The following is a 20,413-nucleotide window of genomic DNA, read 5'->3' as shown; positions in this document are numbered from 1 at the left end:
AATATACTATCATATCACTTTTCAGAATTACAGGAATTTTAGGTATGCATTCTTTTCAGGGTTCATGAATTTTAATTATAGTAAAAACTAATGGTATTTATACACCATTTTCTATGTTCAGGCACAGTGCTAAATACTTCACCTATATTTTCTTGTTTAATCTTAATAACAACCCAGTGAGGCCAATACAAATTTTATCTCAATTTTACAAATAGGGCAAATGGTGTTTATATAGATTAAATAATTTTCAATGACTAATAGAGTTATGATTTGAAATCAAGTTATCTGAATCAATAATACATACTTCACCATTTCATTATGTTATATTAAATTTAATCTGCTTTATGTCTAATCTAGATAAAATTGGTGGTTGCTGTAACATCTGATCTTTTTGTCCCCAGTGACAAATAACAGAAATCCAGTTGTATCAACATGTTCAATTGTATACATGCCATATATTCTTCATTGATATGTGAATTTTAACAGCTTTAAATATAGGTAGCAATTTAATATTAAATATTATATATAATTAAAATAACACCACAGAGTCCCATTGACTTTATTTTTGTTAAGTTCACTAATTCTAATATTTACATAACACAATGCATTATGTAGACCAAAGAGAAACAAGCTGAGGATATATCCAGTGAAGTCTATTTTGAGTTTTGTGGCCAAATTGCCTTGCATAGCAGTGTACCAGGTCACATTGCATCCAGTCAAGTACGGGAATTTGTAATTGCCATAATAATAAAACTGGGTTGCCTTTGATGGCCTTGGAAGCCCGATTGGTGTTAAGGATATGGGAGATGATGGGCTTGCCCTCATCTGAAGGGCAGCAATGTGATGAGTTGGGAACCATATAAACTAAACTCAGCACCTCGGGAAAAAAGAAAGCACACACAGTTTAAGGAGCAGTAAGCAGATGCTTAGAAATGTGTCATGGACTGGAACGAGGTTAAGTTACTGAGTCTCCTTTTATGCTTACTTCTTCTTAACATTAGTGAGGGGGAACTTATGATAGTAACCAGCACAACTTTGTATAACTCTCAAAATAGTGAACTCAGCTCCTTAAGTTATCAAAGGTTGAAGGAGCAGAGTACAAAAGAAGCGGAAAAAGATTTCACCTGCTATGTCTTCTCACAACTAACTATGAAAAGCTTCACTCTAACGAGTCAAATGAGCTACCGCTGTGGTCTGTGAAGCAAAAAATCATGCTTATTAATATATTTCATGTTATAAATACACACACACACAAAATAAAGTTTTCCCTTGCCAAAGTTAATAATACGGAAAAATGTTCATTGGTGTTTATAGGGTCTGATCAGGAAATTTCTATTCCTTTCTTTCTTTTTTTTTTCCCCTACAATGAACAAAAGAGTAATATTGAGACAATAAAATCTACTTACCTGACAATGTTACCTGGATCTACCTCAATCATCCACATGCAACGCAAATTATTATCATACGGAAAGGGATAACCGGGAGATAAGATTCTTCCTGATGATTCTCCTTTAAAACGACCTCCACATTCAGCTAATTAAAAACAAGAAAACGTCGTTAGAATTCAATGCCAGTCATTTAAAATGAATCTACAAATTTCTCATGAGTATGTGTTTTTCATATTAAGGAAAATAAGTATTGACATTTCTCTCTCTTACAAGTATAAGTTGTATGAATCTCTTCAGTTGAAGGTATTAGTTAGAAGCCAGAATATATTGTACAATAATAATGTCAAGTCAGACCACATAAAGATACTAAAACAAACCTAATTAGAGAATAAAAAAAAGGACACACTCAAAGACTTTGCATTTAGCCTTCCAAACACTTTAAGATGTGTTGTTAAATAACAGTAATGTAAAAAGGACAACAGATGGCAAGTTGCTCTCACCACTAGTTGGTTGCTAGCTGAATAATTCATCATCTTGCTACCCCACCTCTGACAATAACTAATCTGTACTACCGCCCCTCGGGCCTTCTAAATTTCATTGTCCTTTTAGTCTTCCTTTAAATCATTCTAAACGCTCGCTTTTAACCTCCCAAAAGTCAAAGTGGCATTTTCATTTGATTTCTTATTTCCAATTAAGTCTAGTTTCATTTTGATTTAATAGCCTCTCTAATATTCATATAAATTATCAAATCACCAAAAAATGTGTTATCATACAATGTAATACAAAGTTTATCTTTTATGGTATGCTTTCCTTTTAATAGTGTTTATTACTTTCGGGATGTCAAGAGTGATTTTACTTTGGGAAGCAGGCCATCTAGAAAGATGTCTCTGTATTAAAGAACTGAGAAACTAAGACTTTGTTCATATGTTTTTCTACATATCTAAACCCTACAAGGAAACAGAACACTATGTAATCCATTATAGATTTGAAAATTCTGCAGATACAGCCTATGACCAAAAAAAAAATCTTAGTTTAAATCTTAAATATTTAAAGATACTATTCTTATATTTTTATTATTCTTGTTCTCAGCACTATTTCCATTTCACTTAAATTCAATAATTTAAGAGCCTACAGTGTTTCCTGTAAAATGGTGGAGGAGGAGGGGGAGGGTATTCTATACTTTGGGACTTCTTAAGTTTCTGAATGGGTTCATATGATTTCTTTTGGTAGTTTTTATTTATTCTATCAGTCTTCCTAACAAATGATGCTGCACCCCCCCCCCGGTGTAACATTATTTTACTGCCCTTGCAGTACTGGAATTCAGTTGAAAGAATAAAGCATTTCTATTAAAAAAAAAAAAAGTATGATAAGTAAATGCTGACAAGTTCATAATTGTGTGCTATTACAACTTCCATTGCTTCATTTAAAATATTTTTGAATCATATCAAAGAATATACCCTCAAAGAGATGTAATCAGTGGTATATTTTTCATAAACCAATGTCCAGGGTCATATTCCAGAATCCCAAACTTTTGGCATTTGGGTGATGATTATTTTAGATATCACCCTCATAATTCATGTAAAATTCAGATGTCATGTGAAAAGAAAATATTGTGACTGGATATCGCTACATAGTATTTTTCTATGTGAATCAATGTTTAAATAAACCAACTACAGACCTATGAAATCAATAGCATTGGGAAATTAGTTATAACTCCTCTAATGAGTAAAATTTCACTTTTTTCTATTTTTATTTTAGCAAGATTTATAGATAGTCCAATGTTGATCACATCAACTAACAAAGATTGGGAAAAAAAAGAGAGAAAAATTGTGTAGTTATAGAACTTCTAAATGGTAGGGAAGTCAAGACTAGTGTAACATAGAAGAGACTGTTCTAAACTTGGGAAGATACTTATAAATCACAGGGTAACGTCAAAGAAAAATGATAAAACTTCACATCAAAATAAAAAAGAGGACCAGCATATATTTAGCAAATATTAAAACAATAGCAATGAAGGAAGTGATAATATGATTCATAAACTAAATGAGCTCAGCACAGAAAATTATATGGAACAAAGAAATTAACACCATGAAAAAGCACATAACAAAATGACAGCAACAAATTCATACTTGTCAATAACTACATATCTGACAAGGGACTTATCTCTAGAATTTATAGAGAATCCCAACACCTCGACAACAAAAAGATTAACAATTCAATTGAAAAATGGACAGAAGACATGAATAGACACTTCACCAGAGAGGATATTCAGGTGGCTAGCAAATACATGAAGAAATGCTAAGGATCATTATCCATCAGAGAGAATCAAATCAAAACAACAATGAGATACCATCTCATCCCAGTACTAATAGCAAAGTTCAACAAGACAGAAAATAATAAATGTTGGTGAGAATGTGGAGAGATTGGGACTCGCATACACTGCCGGTGGGACTGTCAAATGATACAATCACTGTGGAAAGCAGTGTGGTGATTGCTTAAAAAGCTGGAAATAGAGATACCATTTGACCCAGCAATATCATTATTAGGTACACATCCTAAAGAAGTGAGAGCCAGGACAAGAACAGATGTATGCACACCCATGTTCATCACAGCACTATTTACAATAGCAAAAACATGGAACCAGTCTACATACCCATCAACAGAAGAATGGATAAACAAACTATGGTACACATACACAATGGAATATTATGCAACCCTAAAGAATAATACAGAATCTGCAAAACACCACATAACATGAAGGAACTTGGAGGACATTATGCAGAGTGAAATAAGGCAATCACAGGACACATATAGTATTTGTTACTGTAGGAAGTTGGGGAAGGTTTTACATGTGGAAGGAAACTTTCTTCATTGCTTATCAGGGGTTGGGAGGGAGGGGAGGGAACACTGCAAAAAAAAAAAATTAATAAAATGTATTGGCCCATGTCACATTAGTTTTGTGTATTCACTGTCCATAAATTATATTTCAATAAAATGCATTTAAAACAATAAGAATGGCTGAAGAAATGCTGCATATGTATTTTCTACTTAGGGTTATTGTTTTATTAAAATCACAATTTCTTTTTGTTTGCCAAGTGTCCCGTCCTGGCCTGTACTTGTTATTTGGAGCAGGAAAGAAAAAAGCAGAAGTCTTCTCAACACTTGTCTGTCTACTTTCCCATATTCAAATCCTCAGTTATTCATTAACTGATTTACAGGTTGTAGGAAAGAACTGGTCACAATGGCACATAACAACAACAACAGGAAAGAACTGGTAGATTGCCCAACCTTCCTTCCGATGAGTGGCTGCTGGGTTTGAACTGCTAGCCTTCTGGTTAGCAGTCAAATACCTTGGGCACTACGTCACCAGAGCTCCTGTTTTAGTGAGGTTAGGAAAGAACTGGTACCCCAACTATGAGAAGTGGAGAAAAGCAATAATTTTCTCATGCCTACAAGAAAAAGATTTTAAGTCACTGACTCTCACATCTTCCTTCATAGTAAAATGAATTATGCTGCACACACATAAGAAAAATAAATGTAGTTTGAGAAAGTACATATATACCTAAAGATTTTAAAGTTTTTGTATATAATATACTATTTCAAAATCTATCTTAATTCCAAAAGGGGCAGTCATTTTGTGAATTAAAGCATATATGGCAAATGTGATTCAATAGAGTTGTGTGATTAAATGTCTTAAAATATATTTGTATTGAATTAGATTGTATATCAAGGTCAAACAAACTCCAAACTCACTGCCCTCGAGTCAACTCTGACTCATGTAGCAACCCCTTCTTGGGTTTCCGAGGCAGTATCTCTACAGAAGCAGGTTGCCCAGACTTCCTTCCAAGGAGTAGATGGTGGGTTTGAACCACCAGACTTCTGGTTAGCATCAAATGCCTTTTGCACTAAAATGACTTCATATAGATTATACTGTACCAACACAATACATTCATTGATATGATTGTGAAATGAGTTCTTACTTTCCATGGTTTTCCTTTTGAAAAAAAAAAAAATCAGCTGTAAGTTCATTTAACTTCTTGATTCATGGAGTGAATTGTGTGTATACATACGGACTTACTTAAAATATACAATATATGTTGATAACATTTTTATGGAGATACTATTTCATGAAATTCAAAAGAGTGTCCTACCAATACAGGAAGGCAGAGGATAGTCCCACGCCCTTCTTTCCCCTGTCATGCACTTGAGAAGGCTGCTTCCATGGAGAGTGTAGCCGGGATTGCATCCATAAATGATAGTGCTGCCGGCAAAGTGGCCTTGGTCACTGATCTTGTAGCCAAATTGTGGAATGCCAGGGTCTTCACAATGTGAAAGTTCAAAACCTATGAAAAAAATATAACTTGATTAATGCGAAAATTTAACAGGAGGGTTTATAACTGCAAAGAGTACCTTTCCATTATTACTTTGAGTACTATGCTGTAGTAATTTCTAATTCTTTTACTCTTTTATATATAATTATAATATTACACAATAATCATAGAGAGTTTTTTTTGACAGTGAGAATATATCATATTTTTTCAAATTTGTTAATGAAACCCCATTGCCTATATGAATATATCGTGGCTTGTTATATTGTTAAGCTTTCTGCCTGTTTCAAGTGATGTATACCTAGTATGACATCCTAAACAATTTAACTACTAGGATTATATGTCAAATTAAAAAAAAAAAAAAAGATAAATATATAAAATTGCAATGACTCCCAGTAACAACTATGTGTACTGCAAATATAATTTTATCATGCTTTACTTTCACAGTCTTAAAAAAGTGAAATAATCCTATGCTAAAATTTACTTAATCAAGAGGTATTATATTACAGCAATCAGCTTGAAGTTTCCTGAATTTTTCTATTTTATTTGCTCCAGAAAAAGTTTTCTCCTCAAAAATTCTCATATGAAATTAATATAGAAGTTTCTTCTATTTTCTCATTCTGGAGTTTAGAGAAAAATTTTTGTGTTTCTGAAGAGTTGGAGATTAATTAATTATTTTTCTGGAAACTTGGGATTCAGAACTAAGAACAGCTTTGAGAGTTAATTTCCAAATGGTTAGAAAGTGGAAGAACTCTAGAGAAATTTACATAATGCCAGAGGGGATATTTGCTTATATTTCAAGGGAGAATGAGGCCCAGGACCTTGGAGACATCTCTATTTAAAAGCTGAAGACACCGGCTGGTTTATATTTATATTTATATTCCCACAGGTTAGAGTGACATTTAGGATTCTTTCCATCCTACCTTCAAGGAATAGTTTTCTCACCCTTTTGGGGGGAGGGGAGGGACACACAGCTGCTTCTTTCTCCCTTGTTTGTAAGCAGAATAAGATCATTTTTTCTTCACCCCTCACTACGGAGTAGCTGGCTACTTGAATAGGAAACCTTTCCATCTGGCTTTCATGTGTTCATAGGGGTAAGGACTAGGGTGATGGATACCTGACGCAATTATTATTACTTTAAATGATAATAACTAATCTCTCTCTGTTCCAAACTATTGTGGCTTCCCATTCAAGATAAAATTAATAAATATGAATATTAAGACCCAGCAGTCATAGGAAAATGTTCAGGTGAGATCCTGAAAGAACTATAGAAAGACACTTTCAATTCAATTTAAATTGAACAACATGATATAAGTAACCTAAATCTAAGGTCCTTAGCTATGTAGTTCTTCTGGTTTAAACAGTTTATAAAGTGTATAATTGAAGAATAAACGGCATAGTGAACTCACCAAGGAATGTATTGGCAATATTAGGGTTGGCAGTTGTAGCTTCTGAGAATACAAACCTATATACAATGTACTAGGTAGCCTCATAAATGAGAAATTTGTGATTTAAAAACAAATAATACATAAGAAAAAGAAAGTTATTTCTGTCTTAAATCATATGATGATCAAAAAGAGATTTTTGCCTCTTTTATAGGGACATATCAATGACTAAATTAATATCGGCTTGATCTAGGAAATAAACAATAAAAAAAGGATCTATCAGCTCACTGATGTCAAATCACTAATTTGTATCAGTGATTTCTCAGAGATATAGTAGTGTACATAAAACCAACATATCTTGCACAACTTCAAGTAATTTAATTTTCTTATAATTCCTGTATAATGAGAGAAACAACTGTCAGAGAACATAAGGCGTCCTTCCTAGTCTCTTTTAGGGGTTGGTAATCATTCCAGAAAGACACCAGAAGTAAATGTAAGCCATCAGAAGGTGATATGGAACAAAGACAACAGTGCTGATATCAGAGGGATCTTGGCTGGAAGCAGAAAACGCTATAAAGGTGTTTATTGTGTTTTATTAACTATGCAAAGGTACTTAACTGTGAATCATAACAAATTATAGATAACATGACAAAAAATAGAATTGAGAACATTTCACTGTGCTCATATACAACCTGTACATAGACCAAGAGGCAGTCATTCAAACACAATAGGGGATACTGCAGGGTTTTAAATCAGGAAAAGTGTGGATTGGAGTTCTATCATTTCGTAGTGCCTAAGGCATTTGACTGCTAACCAGAAGGCTGGTGGTTCAAACCCACCAGCCACACCTCAGAAGGAAGATGGGGCAATCTACTTCCTTAGAGATACGTCCTAAGAAACCCAAGGAGGGGTCGCTATGAGTTGGGACTGACTCAATGGCAGTGAGTTTGATTCTTTTGGTTTTGTGTATCAATCTGTATGCTGAGAAAATAATCTGAGATGGTAGACTATATGAAGAAGAGTGTCACATTAGGATTAGAGGAAGAAGCATTAACAGTCTACGATAGGCAGATGACACACCTTGCTTGGAAGTAAAGCACTTTCTGATGAAGATCAAAGACTCACAGCCTTCAATATGAATTGCACTTCAATATAAAGAAAAACAAAAATCCCCACAACTGCATCAACAGGGAGCATCATGATAAATGAAAAAAGATTGAAGTATGTAGAGTTTCGTTTTACTTGGATCCACCATCAATGCCCAGCAAAGCAGTAGTCAAAAAATCAAACAATGTATTGTGTATTGCAAAGTGTTAAAAAACAAAGATATCATTTTGGGGACAAAGGTGTGCCTGACTCAAGCCATGGTTTCAATTACCTCATATGCACACAAAAGCTGGACAATGATTAAAGAAGACCAATGAAGAATTGATGGATTTCAATGAAGGATTTATGGTGTTGGAGAAGAATATTGAATACACCATGGACTACATGAAGAATGAAAAAATCAGCTTAGAAGAAGTACAGGCAGAACACTCCTTAGAAGCAAGAGTGGCAAGACTTCATCACACATAGTTGAGACATGTTATTAGGAGGGACCACTGAGAAGGACATCATGTGTGGGAAAGTAGAAAGTCAGAAAAAAGGAGGAAGACACTGAATGAGATGAATTGACACAGTGGCTGCAACAGTGGGCTCAAATATAGGAAAAATTGTGATGATGTAGCAGGACCAGGAAATGTTTCATTCTGTTGTATAAGGGGTCAATATGAATGGGAACTGATGTGAGGACACCTAACAGCAACACAATATGATTTTGCACATTCTACAATCTATTGGGGTTTTATAATTCCTTAATAATCATTTGAATTTTTCCTTCTCTTTCCCCCTATATATTGGAATTATTTCATTTTTTTTTTTTCCTTTTCCCATAGGGCCTACTCATTACAAATTCTGGCACATAGCAGATGTACAATACCTTAACTGTTCATGGATTCTTAGAGGCCATTATTGGCTCTAGGATAAAATTAAAAAACAAACTAAAGTAATTGTGAAGAAAAACTGAAATTTGAAAGACACTATCAAAACAAAAATCCTACAGAATACCCTGTATGAATCAATTTTTGTCAGCTTTTTTTGCATTAAAATATGTTGAAATTAAACAAAGGCAAAGTGTTTCAGACAGAGCTTTACAAGAGGTTAGCAGTCAGTCATTAATTCAACTTATGACATAAAAAATGAGATAGATACATGGTCAAGCAAGTCAATCTTTCAAGCAGAAGTAGTAACTTTAAATTTCTGAACACATTTCTTTGCATTAATCTGCATACTTATCATTAGATGTAATGTGTTCCCACTCGAAAATGAGAAGTTTGCATTTCTTCTACAAGCATAATACTCAGTTTATCATTCAAGATACAGACACTTGAGTTTTACTATACATCATTTATCAAAAGAAAAATGGAAATCAAGCTCTCTTGTCAAGATTTATTACCAAACCATCCTTCCTTAATTTTAATGTTCTGTAAATGTGGTTGGCAATTGCTTGGTGATGAGGTAAAAAGGAGATATTCTCTCTAAATTAAGATAGTTTATCATACTTTACATTGTAGATAAAAATGCACATGGACAATAATATATAAGTTATAAAGCACAACATAATTTATTCCAATTTCATGTAATTATTGTTTCTTATTCATAAATATTCAGAACTGTCTTATCATTATGGAAGCATTCTGCTGCCAGAGTTTTCATTTAAAAGCTCAAATACTTGAAATTGACAATTAAAGAAAGATATATATGAAAAAGTTACATATTCTATAAATATTCACCATTCCTTGTGAAATTTGGAACTCTAGTGAAATGAAAATTTCTAGAGCACAAAATTAACGGAAAATTCTCCTTATCAAAATATTTATGATTTACTGAATAACTTAAATTGAGATCTAATTCCTTCCTTGGCACCATGTAGTACATTTCTTTTAGTATTTCTAATTTATTTTTGTGATATAATATTTGCAATCTACAAGAGTACAAACGATAAAATAACAAACTCACCATCTCACTGTGTCAGATTCTAGTATTATGTTATTGTTGCTTCAGATTAATATTTGTATTAATTCAGATTGGTGGTGTTGTTATGTGCCGTTGAATCTGACCCGACTCATGGCGACCCCTCCTTGGGTTTCCGAGGCAGTATCACTACAGAAGTAGATTGCCTCATCTTCCTTCCGAGGAGTGGCTAGTGGGTTTGAACCACCAGCCTTCTGGTTAGCAGTCAAGTACCTTAAGCACTACACTACCAGAGCTCCCAATTCAGATTAGTATTCACATTAATTAATATTCACATTAATTTTAATATTATTATTGATATTATTAAGAAACGAATATTGAGAAATCAATTAACACTTCTTTCACATTGCTATGCATTCTCCCTTTCTGCTCTTCACCAATCAAGAGTTATCAAATATTCAGAATATGGTATATGTATGTGTATATATAAAAAATGTTTTAACACATATATACACAAATGAACAATATGTAGTATGTTTTGCAATTATTGAGAAATTTTATGAATTATATGGAAACATTTTCCTTTGTGGCTTTATCTATTGCTTAGCATTGTGTTTTCATCTTTTTATTTATGAACACACAGAGTTTATTAATTTTAACTACTTTGTGGTATTTCATTGAATGTATAATTCAAAATTGATTTATTCATTCTCCAACCAATGAGAATTTATATTGTTCCCAACATTTCACTGCTACAAAAAAAGCTATAGTTTTATAGATAGAGTGACCCTATATCTCATCAGTAAAACAATATAAGTTATATAAAGAAGGCATATTGTTTAGGTTTGTAATTGATATTTGAAGATTCACTTTTGAAATATAAGTAAGTTTTTTTTTTAATGTAACTTGGAATAAAGAACTATTATTCGTTTTTGTTTTGAAGCTCAGTCAGGTAAAATGTAAATATATATTTGGTGTTGTAAACATAAATTGCTAGAGTATATAATGATGAGTGAGGATATTTTAATTTCATGCACCAAAGTAAGAACTTCCAAAGAGCTAAATAAAAAAAGGAAATGGATTTATAATAAGGAAACTGAGAAAGTATGTTTGCTAAATATAGCAGGGAAACATACTTTTTGACATAATAAATGTTAAAAAAAGTTTAAATAATTAAAGGAGACAAAGATTACACAATCAATTATAATCTCTACAGAATTATGTGGTCGACTTAATACTTATCATCAGAGCAATCTTTAAGTTATACTTCATATTTCATTATTACATTTCATTTAAGCCATGAGACTTTCAAGAAAAATTTCTATCTTAAAATTCTTTGTATTACAATGAGGACATAGAAAAGGGAGAATGTCAATGTTGCCACTTGAAAATCTCACAAACAGGAAATATTCCAAGATCAGACACAACAGCTAGGATAAACCTCTTTGATCCAAACATGAAAAAGAATATAAAGGGAATAAAGAAAAGAACAAAGGGTTGAAAACGATTAAAGCATTCCTTTATTTCCCCTGACAGATCAAACTAAGCAAAAAGCAAAAACACACACTTATTTCTCAATAATCATACTATATCATACGTATAAAACTTTGAAACCACACACTTTAGAATTCTTTAAGAAGACAATCATTTATCATTTTTAGTCTATGGAAGTTAAGAATTTAAACAAAAAACGTTGTGGAAATGATTGCTATATATTTCCACTTGTTTTCAGGAACGAAGACGAAGGATTATTGATTGATTGATTGATTGATTGATTAGGGACACTCTAAATCCTAGTTATAAAATCCCAACTAGAAAATAAGTCACTGACAAATTCTCCTACAATATTATTCATAGTGCATAAAAAAGGGAGTGATCTTATTAATTGTACTACTTTGTGTCTTTTACACTATATATTTGTACATCATTCTGGGAGGGTGATATTCGCTTTTACATGAGTATTGCTTTTTAGCTATCAGTCATTTGGCTAAAATATATGGTTGATACATTCTAGATAGGAGCTCTGGTAGCATAGTGCCTAAGGCACTTGACTGCTAACCAGAAGGCTGGCGGTTCAAACCCACCAGCCACTCCTCGGAAGAAGGTTGGGCAATCCTACTTCCGTAGTGATACTGCCTCGGAAACCCAAGGAGGGGTCGCTATGAGTCGGGGCCGACTCAATGGCAAATAACAACAACAACAACACATTCTAGATAATCCTAGGAATGAATTTTTTCTAGACATTGCCAAATTACTCTCTTAGCTGGCTTTACCAGTTTATACTGTTTAAAATGTATGAGCTTCCATTTCTTTATATTCTCATCAGTATTTGGTATTACATGGACTTTTAACTTTTACTAACTTTATGGGTGTACAGTAACATCTTATTTTGGTCTAAATTTGTTGTTGCTGTTGTTAGGTACCCTCGAGTCAGCTCCCATTCATAGCAGCCCCATGTACAACAGAATGAAACAGTCCTGCACCAGCCTCATGGTCCTTGGTATACCTCAGCCCATGGCTGCAGCTGCTGTGTCCGTTCATCTCTGAGATCCTTCCCCTTTTTTGCTGACCCTCCACTTTATGAAGCATGATGTACCTCTCCAGGGAATGGTCTCTCCTGACAATGTGACCAAAGTGGGTGAGACAAAGTCTGCCATTCTCGTTTCCAAGGAGCATTCTGGCTGCACATCTTCCAAGACAGACCTGTTAGTTCTTCTGGCAGAACATGGTACTTACAGTACTCTTCTCTAACACACAACTCAAAAGCATCAACTCTTCTTTGGTCTTCCTTGTTCATTGTCCTCCTCTCACATGCATATGAGGCAACTGAAAACGCCATGGGTTGCGTTAGGCGCACCTTCATCTTCAATGAGACATCTTTGCTCTTCAGCACTTCAGAGGTCTGTTGCAGCAGATTTGCCTAGTGCAATAGGTAGTCTGATTTCTTGACTGCTGCTTCCATTGGTGTTGATGGTGGAATCAAGCAGTACGAAATCTTTGATAATTTCAGTCTTCTCCATTTATCGTGATTCTGTTTATTGGTGCAGCTGTGAGGATTTTCATTTTCTTTATGTTGAGGTATAATCTATACAGCAGACTGTAGTCTTTAATCTTTACTCACTGCCGTTGAGTCACATCCGACTCACAGTGACCCCTCCTTGGGTTTCCGAGGCAGTATCACTGCAGAAGGAGCTCTGGTGGCTTAGTGCCTAAGGCATTTGACTACTAACCAGAAGGCTGGCGATTCAAACCCACCAGCCACTCCTAGGAAGGAGTGCACAATCTACTTCCATAGTGATACCACCTTGGAAACCCAGGGAGGGTGTCACTATGAATTTGATCTGACTCCACAGCATTGCATTTTTTTTTTTTTTTTAATCACTATGGTAGTAGATTGCCCAATCTTCCTTCCCAGAAGTGGCTGGTGGGTTTGAATTGCCAGTCTTCTGGTATAAATTTATATTTCTTTAATTTCTAATAAGTATACTTTTTTTCTTTTGTATAATGTCCATTGCAGTGTACATTGTCTTTCGTTCAAGTGTTTCTTATAGCCTATGTATATATATATATATTCTTTTTTTCTTATTGATTTATAGGATTGATTTATACAGACTGTGTATTGTTTTGTTGAATTCATTATAAATATCTCCTCCTAAAACAACTATTTTTTTTTTTACTTTGTTTATAGTGTGTTTTGATGTAGAGAGTTTGTTTGTTTTTGGTGCTTAATGAACAGTGCTGGATTAGGAAAGCATAAGTCATTAGAGTAGCCAAGATTCTATCTAAACATTTAGATGCCTTGGCAATTTTGGAAGTGCAGAAGGCATGAAAGTTTGTAGACAACTTATGGTATTCAGAAAATTCAGGCGTTCAGGGGAACCACTGCTATATACAGTCACCTGCCAACACCACACTCTTATCTGCAGCTTCTGGTGGAAAGTAACAACTTATTTATCTATTCCACCTTTCAGCTCATAAAACAAATAGATCAAATATAAACAGTGATCTTGACTAACAAGGGAGCCGGGGAAATCTAGTTCCCAGAGTTTAAGTCTCTACACATCAGAGAATTGCTTAGAAGGACAGGGATACAACAGATCACTGGCAGATTTATTGACTGTGTGACCATGAGCAGGTCATGGAAGTTTTCTGTATTTCATTTTTCCTCCGATTATCCATGGGGATAATGATCATACTTTTCTCATATGGTTATGCCTTGTACCTAGTACATGGAAGATAAATGGTATCTATTATTACTTTAACTCATATTTAAAGTTGTGGTAATGTTGAAGGTCTCCATTTGCATCTTTTTAATTTTTTTAATCTGAGTCCCTTTCTATGTCTACCTTGTCCCTGTGTAGCCGACACCTGCATTTTTCGTTATGCCTCATTCTCCTTGTTCATTTTGCTCCAGCCACACAAAGTCAGGCGTCTCTCATGCCTGTGTACTTCCTGATCTCCTTGTCTAGAGCCCTTTGCTCTTGGATCTTGATGTAGCTGTCCCTTCTGATACCTTCAGGTATCAAATCATATCACTCTGACGTTACCCTATCTTCTGTACCATCTATCCTATTTTGTATTTTAAATGAATTACAAATGTATTTACTTCATCATTGTTCTTAAGTTTATGTTCTATCTTTCCTCACTGAGAAGTTAGCTAGCTCCGTGTGGGTTGAACTGTTAGGCACTGATCTCTTTATAGAAAATTCCAGTGTGGAAAGATAAAATACAAACTTATTACCAGATAAATAGTTTCAACAATGAATAGATCAACTATATTAACATTGGAGACAAAAGGGGGAAAATGTGACAGATGATAAAACAGAAATAGTGTGTATACATCTCAGCCTTTTGAGAGAGAGAGTAAATAACACCAGATTCTTGGCAATACATTCTGAAGATGTGTGTTGAGAGGCTGAGGGAGATTTGTTAGAGTGTCCTGTCAGGTTTTGCTGAGTTATTTTACAGGGTTATACGGGGCAAAGTGATATTTTACAGTGGATATCCAAATGAGATATTAATTCATGGTTTCTTCTTCCAACTTTAGAAGGTGGAAAGGGTGACCAGAGTTCTGAGAACAGAAGAGTGGCTTACCCAAAGAGAGATGGATTCTAGAGATTGAAGGATAGAAGAGCAGTAGGATTCCCTAATAATAGGCAGAGTTGACCACATTTGCTGTGAAGGTTTTATATTCAATTAGCATAACTCTGCACACTTCAACTGAATATACAGATTACAGTTGAATGAGAAACTTATTTGGGAGAAAGACAAAATGAAATTTTCTTAATAGTAAAGGATGAAGACCGAAAGATTTAATTTGCTTTAGAAAAACAAAGTAATAAGATGTTTCCTGCCCTCAGGTGTGGTAGAAAATTTTCATACAGGGTATGCATATTCTGCTTGATTGAGGAAGTTGAAAGAAACTTATTGTCTCCTTAGTACAGCAGAGCTAAAATAATAATGGGTGAACTAAATAGTTTCCTTTCTAAGTACCAGGAGTATCCAAGCATAGAATCATGTATTAATACAGTATCTTTAAACTTAACAAACTGACAGTAACAACACAAAGTCCTTAATCTTTTGCAGGATATCTGTGACAGCTGCACATTGTAGCAGATATTGTATTGTCTTCTCAATATCTGTTCTTCCCTTTTCTTATTAACAAAACCATGATGTGGTTCTCAACTGTAAGGTGACCATATTAAACAATATGTCATGATAGCCTAAGACTAAGCCAATCAATTAATTCTGCAAACTCTTAATTTCCCAGTTTGCCTTTCTGAAAAATTAGGGCATATCCATATGACACAGTTTTGGACAAAGAGATAGAGGGGATATCTGATGTAGGCCAAGGGGAAGATTTTGAATTCCTGATAAAATGGCCAACGTTTGGCTCTAACCACTCCTCGCTTCTCCTTGCCTTGAACATGCTCAGGGTTGCTGTAGCCATTTTGCGATAATGTCACAACAAGCATGAGCCCAAAAACTGAGCATTCTAGAGATGCCATGGTGGAAAGATAATGACAAGATCCTTGTCGTCTTTGTTAAGCAGCTGAATCAAAGCTTGATCTGCCTCACTCTCTGGACTTCTTGTAAGAAAGAAAAATGAAACATGACTTTTTAAGCCATACTTTTCCATTACCTGAAGTCAAAAGTAACATTTTAGGTACGGCTTCTACCATTCCATTTACAAGCCTTAGTGATTATATAACAAATGGACCAATAAGACAGTTGAGATAAAATGCACCTTATAGGCCTATGCTAACATATTTCTTCACTTTTACCTCAGCCAAATGCAATCCAATCTACCAAAAAGTGGAAATACTCAGACAACAGTGAATGTAATTAAGTCAGCAAAATTGATAATGGGAAGAGATTGACTATCATCAGCTAAATGGATGTCATTAATAGGGTAGGCAGAAAAAGACCTGTTTGTGCTGAGACGAGTACTGAGAAGAAGTCAGTCATGTGGGATTAATTTGAATCAGATTATTTGCTGTATTTTCCCTGAATGTGCTTTGTTCTCGCTAAAAATCTTTGTTTCTTCTATTCTCTTTACCTAGAATACTCCTCATGTTTCTCTAAGGCCCAACTCTACCTTCACTACCATCTCGTTCCTGAAAACTTACTTGACTCCTCCACAAGCTAAAATATCTCTCTTTTGTCCCTAATTTTCTCAATGTTATTACTGATCTCTCCTCAGCATCACTCAAGGCTTCTGCAGTGAAATGTTTCAGAAGGACAGACAGAATAATTGTAAGAAGGAACATACCATAGAATGAGAAGAGGTGGAGTTGACCTTAGGAATGATTGAATACAGGGTTCAAACACAAAAACATTGTCTTTTCCACTTTTCTTCATGTTTGAACACCTTAACCACATTCTCTCATATCCATAAATTGATTAATTACTGCCTCTAAGAATTTTATGAATATCTAAAATAATGTCCTGGAAGAATCTTCTTATACCACAAAAGTATTTTATAAAATCAGTATTCAAATCATGTTAATTTACCAAAAATATGCAAAAAAGAAAAAGAAAAGCAATTAAACTCAAGCTGACTAAAGACATTATGAAGTCTTTATAAACTAAGTACAATCTGTCTGCAAACAATTACAACCACAATACTATGTGATAACAATTATATTATTTGTACATATAAAATATTGCAAAAGGAATACTAAAAATGGCATTTAATTGGCTCAGGGAATCATGGCAAGCATTACTCACTACCGTCGAGTCGATTCTGACTCATAGCGACCCTCCTTGGGTTACCTAGGCAGTATCACTATGGAAATAGATTGCCCAACTTTCCTTCCAAGGAGTGGCTAGTGAGTTTGAATCACCAGCCTTCTGGTTAGCAGTCAAATGCCTTAGGCACTATGCCAAATATTTGAAATGGATCTTGAACTAGTTCAATCTGTGCCTATGTTGGAGAGGGCATGCCTAAAAGTGAACATAGCCTGGGCACAGTTTGCTTTACATCTAGGATTATACTTGGGAATGGATTTATTTCAAAGAAAAAAAAAAAATCCCTAGCTAACCACTCTTATGATAACTGCAGAGACATGTATGGGTTTTTCATCACAAAAATCAGAAGTAACAATAAAGAACAAATACAATTAAGAATAGATGTGTTATTACTTCCAGGGCTCTCCCATGTAGTAGGGCTCAGAACACAGCTGTTACTTCACAAAAAATTTAGAAGCATTTACTGACCTGTAGATATTGAGACAAGGCACTCTGGTGGCATAGTGGTTAAGGCATTTGTATGCTAACCATAAGGTCAATGATTCAAACTCACCAGCTGCTTCATGGAAAAAAGATGGGGCAGTCTACTTCTGTAAAGATTTACAGCCTTGGAAACCCAATGGGGGTCTCTATAAGTCAGAATCTAATTGATGGCAGTGGGTTATTTTTGTTGTTGTTGTTTAGATATTGAGACAGCTTGGAAATAGGCTATACTCATTTCAGTTCAAGATATGAGACTGAAACATTTTAGAGTTCCAAGACTGAAAAATACTTATAGATAAATATTTTCCCTTTATAAAATGATAGTTTTTATAGTCTCTTCATAATTCTATATTTTTCCATTATTATAACTGACAGCCCATAATGAACAAATAGAATTATTAAGAAAATCACTTCAGATATTCCCCGCCCCCCATTTTGACATCCTTTAACTCACACCAACAACAATAAAGTCAATGATTTTACTCATTCCAGACCCCTGGGCACGCCATACAGAATTGAATTCAAGTATGGCTTTTGATGCCAAGTATTCTTAAATCAATAACCTAAATTACATAGATTATATGCATCAGCTGAGGAAAACTGTGCTTCCCTTGAAAAAGGCATAAATATTTTAGATGAGAAAAATACTAAATTATTTTAACAACAAAATGGTTACAGGTTATGATGAAACACTGAGTCATTCATTACGATATAGTTTTACAAATGGCCTAACTATGGTATCCCTGTTAGAAAACTTGAAAAGAAAGAAGAATCAGAATCTAAAATGATCTGACCAGATCACACCAATTGGATCTGATTAATAGTCCTCAGGGCCATTAATTTTAGCCCATTACAGGAATACCTAAAAACATTATTTGCTTAGATTTTCATTTGTCTTTAGGAGGACTTCAGAATAAATCACCTTGCTCATAATCATTCTGAGGATTTAAAGATCTTTATTCAGCATTCATTTTGTTGATTTAAATTTAGTTAATGTTAATAATGCAACAATTCTAGCACAAGTAGAAGAAACAAACCTTGAAATAAACAGGTAGCAAGGGTAATCTCTCATTATTTGAACAAGGATATTTTAGTATAATGAGTCATTATATTCCCTTGTCTCCTTTTACTAACAGCATTAAGAAAGAATATTTTCACACAGTATAATTTGAGTCATATTCTCCTTAGGATCCTATATAATTATATTCAATGCTGCAACCCTTTTAATTCCTGAGTTTTCACAATAATTTTTATCCAACTGACTTCTGGAGAAAGTTTATAGGGGTCAATAGATTTTCTCAAATTTTCTAGCAGTAGATATTTCTGAATATTGCTATTTAAGGTATTTTATTATATTAAGTGCATATTCTGACGTTCCATTTATCAATTTGCTTCAATAGATTGTAAATTTTTAAATACACAGCCAATATACACCTCAGTTTCATTTGTTTTACTTTTATAGTCCAGTATTTTACACAGGGTAGAAACTTAATAATTATATTATTTGAATAATTTTATTGTCAATTGGTGTAACTAGTTTGTTTCTAATTTTATGCAACTGGTAAAATAAATTAATTTAATTTATATAACAATTGATGAAATCCATGTATCTGTAGCACATAGTCTTTGGGTTTCTATCTGTATGTTGCTGACTTTAGTTTAATAAATCTGCACAAATTCATTTTAATAAGGCAGTTCAACAAAAGGCAAAATGAATGAAAAGCTTTACCTACTTTTTAATGTAAAATCAACTGAACAACTTAATGATCATTAGTGACTGACCAACAATAATAACTCTACAGATATTTTGTATTTTGCAATTACTTATAGAAACTTAAATATTGGATTTCTATCAATTAAAGAACCTTACATCTGTTTACAACTATTAAAATAGTATATGGAGAGAATTATGGTATTTAAAAAATCTAAGCCCCAACTAACAAATTATTTAACTTCTCTGAAACTTAATTTCAACTCCAAAATGACAACAGTTAGAATACCTGTAAGTTGTAGGGTTGTTGCTGGGGCCAAATACAATTATATATGTAGACAGGAATTCTAAACTGCAAATTGTTAACCAAATGTTGGACATTACTTCACCTAGGGTGCATTGAAATTATTAAATAAACGTGAGCAGGAGTGCTTGACCATTTTATTCCCGAAATACTTACTGGTGTAGACAAGTTGAAAGCCTTCATCTGTCCCCTCAGCATCGGAATTAAATTCCAGCCAGAGCTGATTGGAAGTACTACTGAGTGTCAGTCCCCTCATTGATGCACCAGTAAAAGCCCCCAGCAGATGAGTTGTTTTATCTTTTCCATCATAAATCTGTAAAAATTATAAAAATGAAAATGTAAACGCATCAAAAATAACCAATTCAGAACATGTACACAAAACTATGGATAAAAAGAAACTATTGTTAAAATATTAACTCATCTTAAAGCAGTTCACTAAATATTTCCAAGGACAATTAAATGTACTGTTGTTGTTGTTGTTGTTGTTAAGTGCCGTCGAGTCGTTTCCGACTCATAGCGACCCCATGCACAGCAGAACGAAACACTGCCCG

At 34.1% G+C, this 20,413-nt stretch overlaps 1 protein-coding gene across 1 annotated transcript in view; it reads right to left on the bottom strand.

The window, feature by feature from the left end:
• CSMD3 (CUB and Sushi multiple domains 3) overlaps positions 1 to 20,413 on the bottom strand; it is a gene marked incomplete at its 5' end in the record, with an annotated part of 1,439,134 nt that overhangs the window by 421,045 nt on the left and 997,676 nt on the right. The window contains 3 exons of the mRNA XM_007955674.2: positions 1,407 to 1,533; positions 5,540 to 5,731; positions 20,019 to 20,175. Of these exons, the coding sequence (XP_007953865.2) occupies positions 1,407 to 1,533; positions 5,540 to 5,731; positions 20,019 to 20,175 (476 nt within the window). The remainder of the gene's footprint in view (positions 1 to 1,406; positions 1,534 to 5,539; positions 5,732 to 20,018; positions 20,176 to 20,413) is intronic.

The sequence above is a fragment of the Orycteropus afer genome, unplaced genomic scaffold (genome assembly GCF_000298275.1).
Source record: "Orycteropus afer afer isolate SDZICR_OR568_19922 unplaced genomic scaffold, OryAfe1.0 scaffold00530, whole genome shotgun sequence".
Classification (NCBI taxonomy): Eukaryota; Metazoa; Chordata; class Mammalia; order Tubulidentata; family Orycteropodidae; genus Orycteropus; species Orycteropus afer.
Note: the sequence above shows the minus strand (reverse complement) of the source record. Positions and strands in the feature narration are given on the sequence as shown.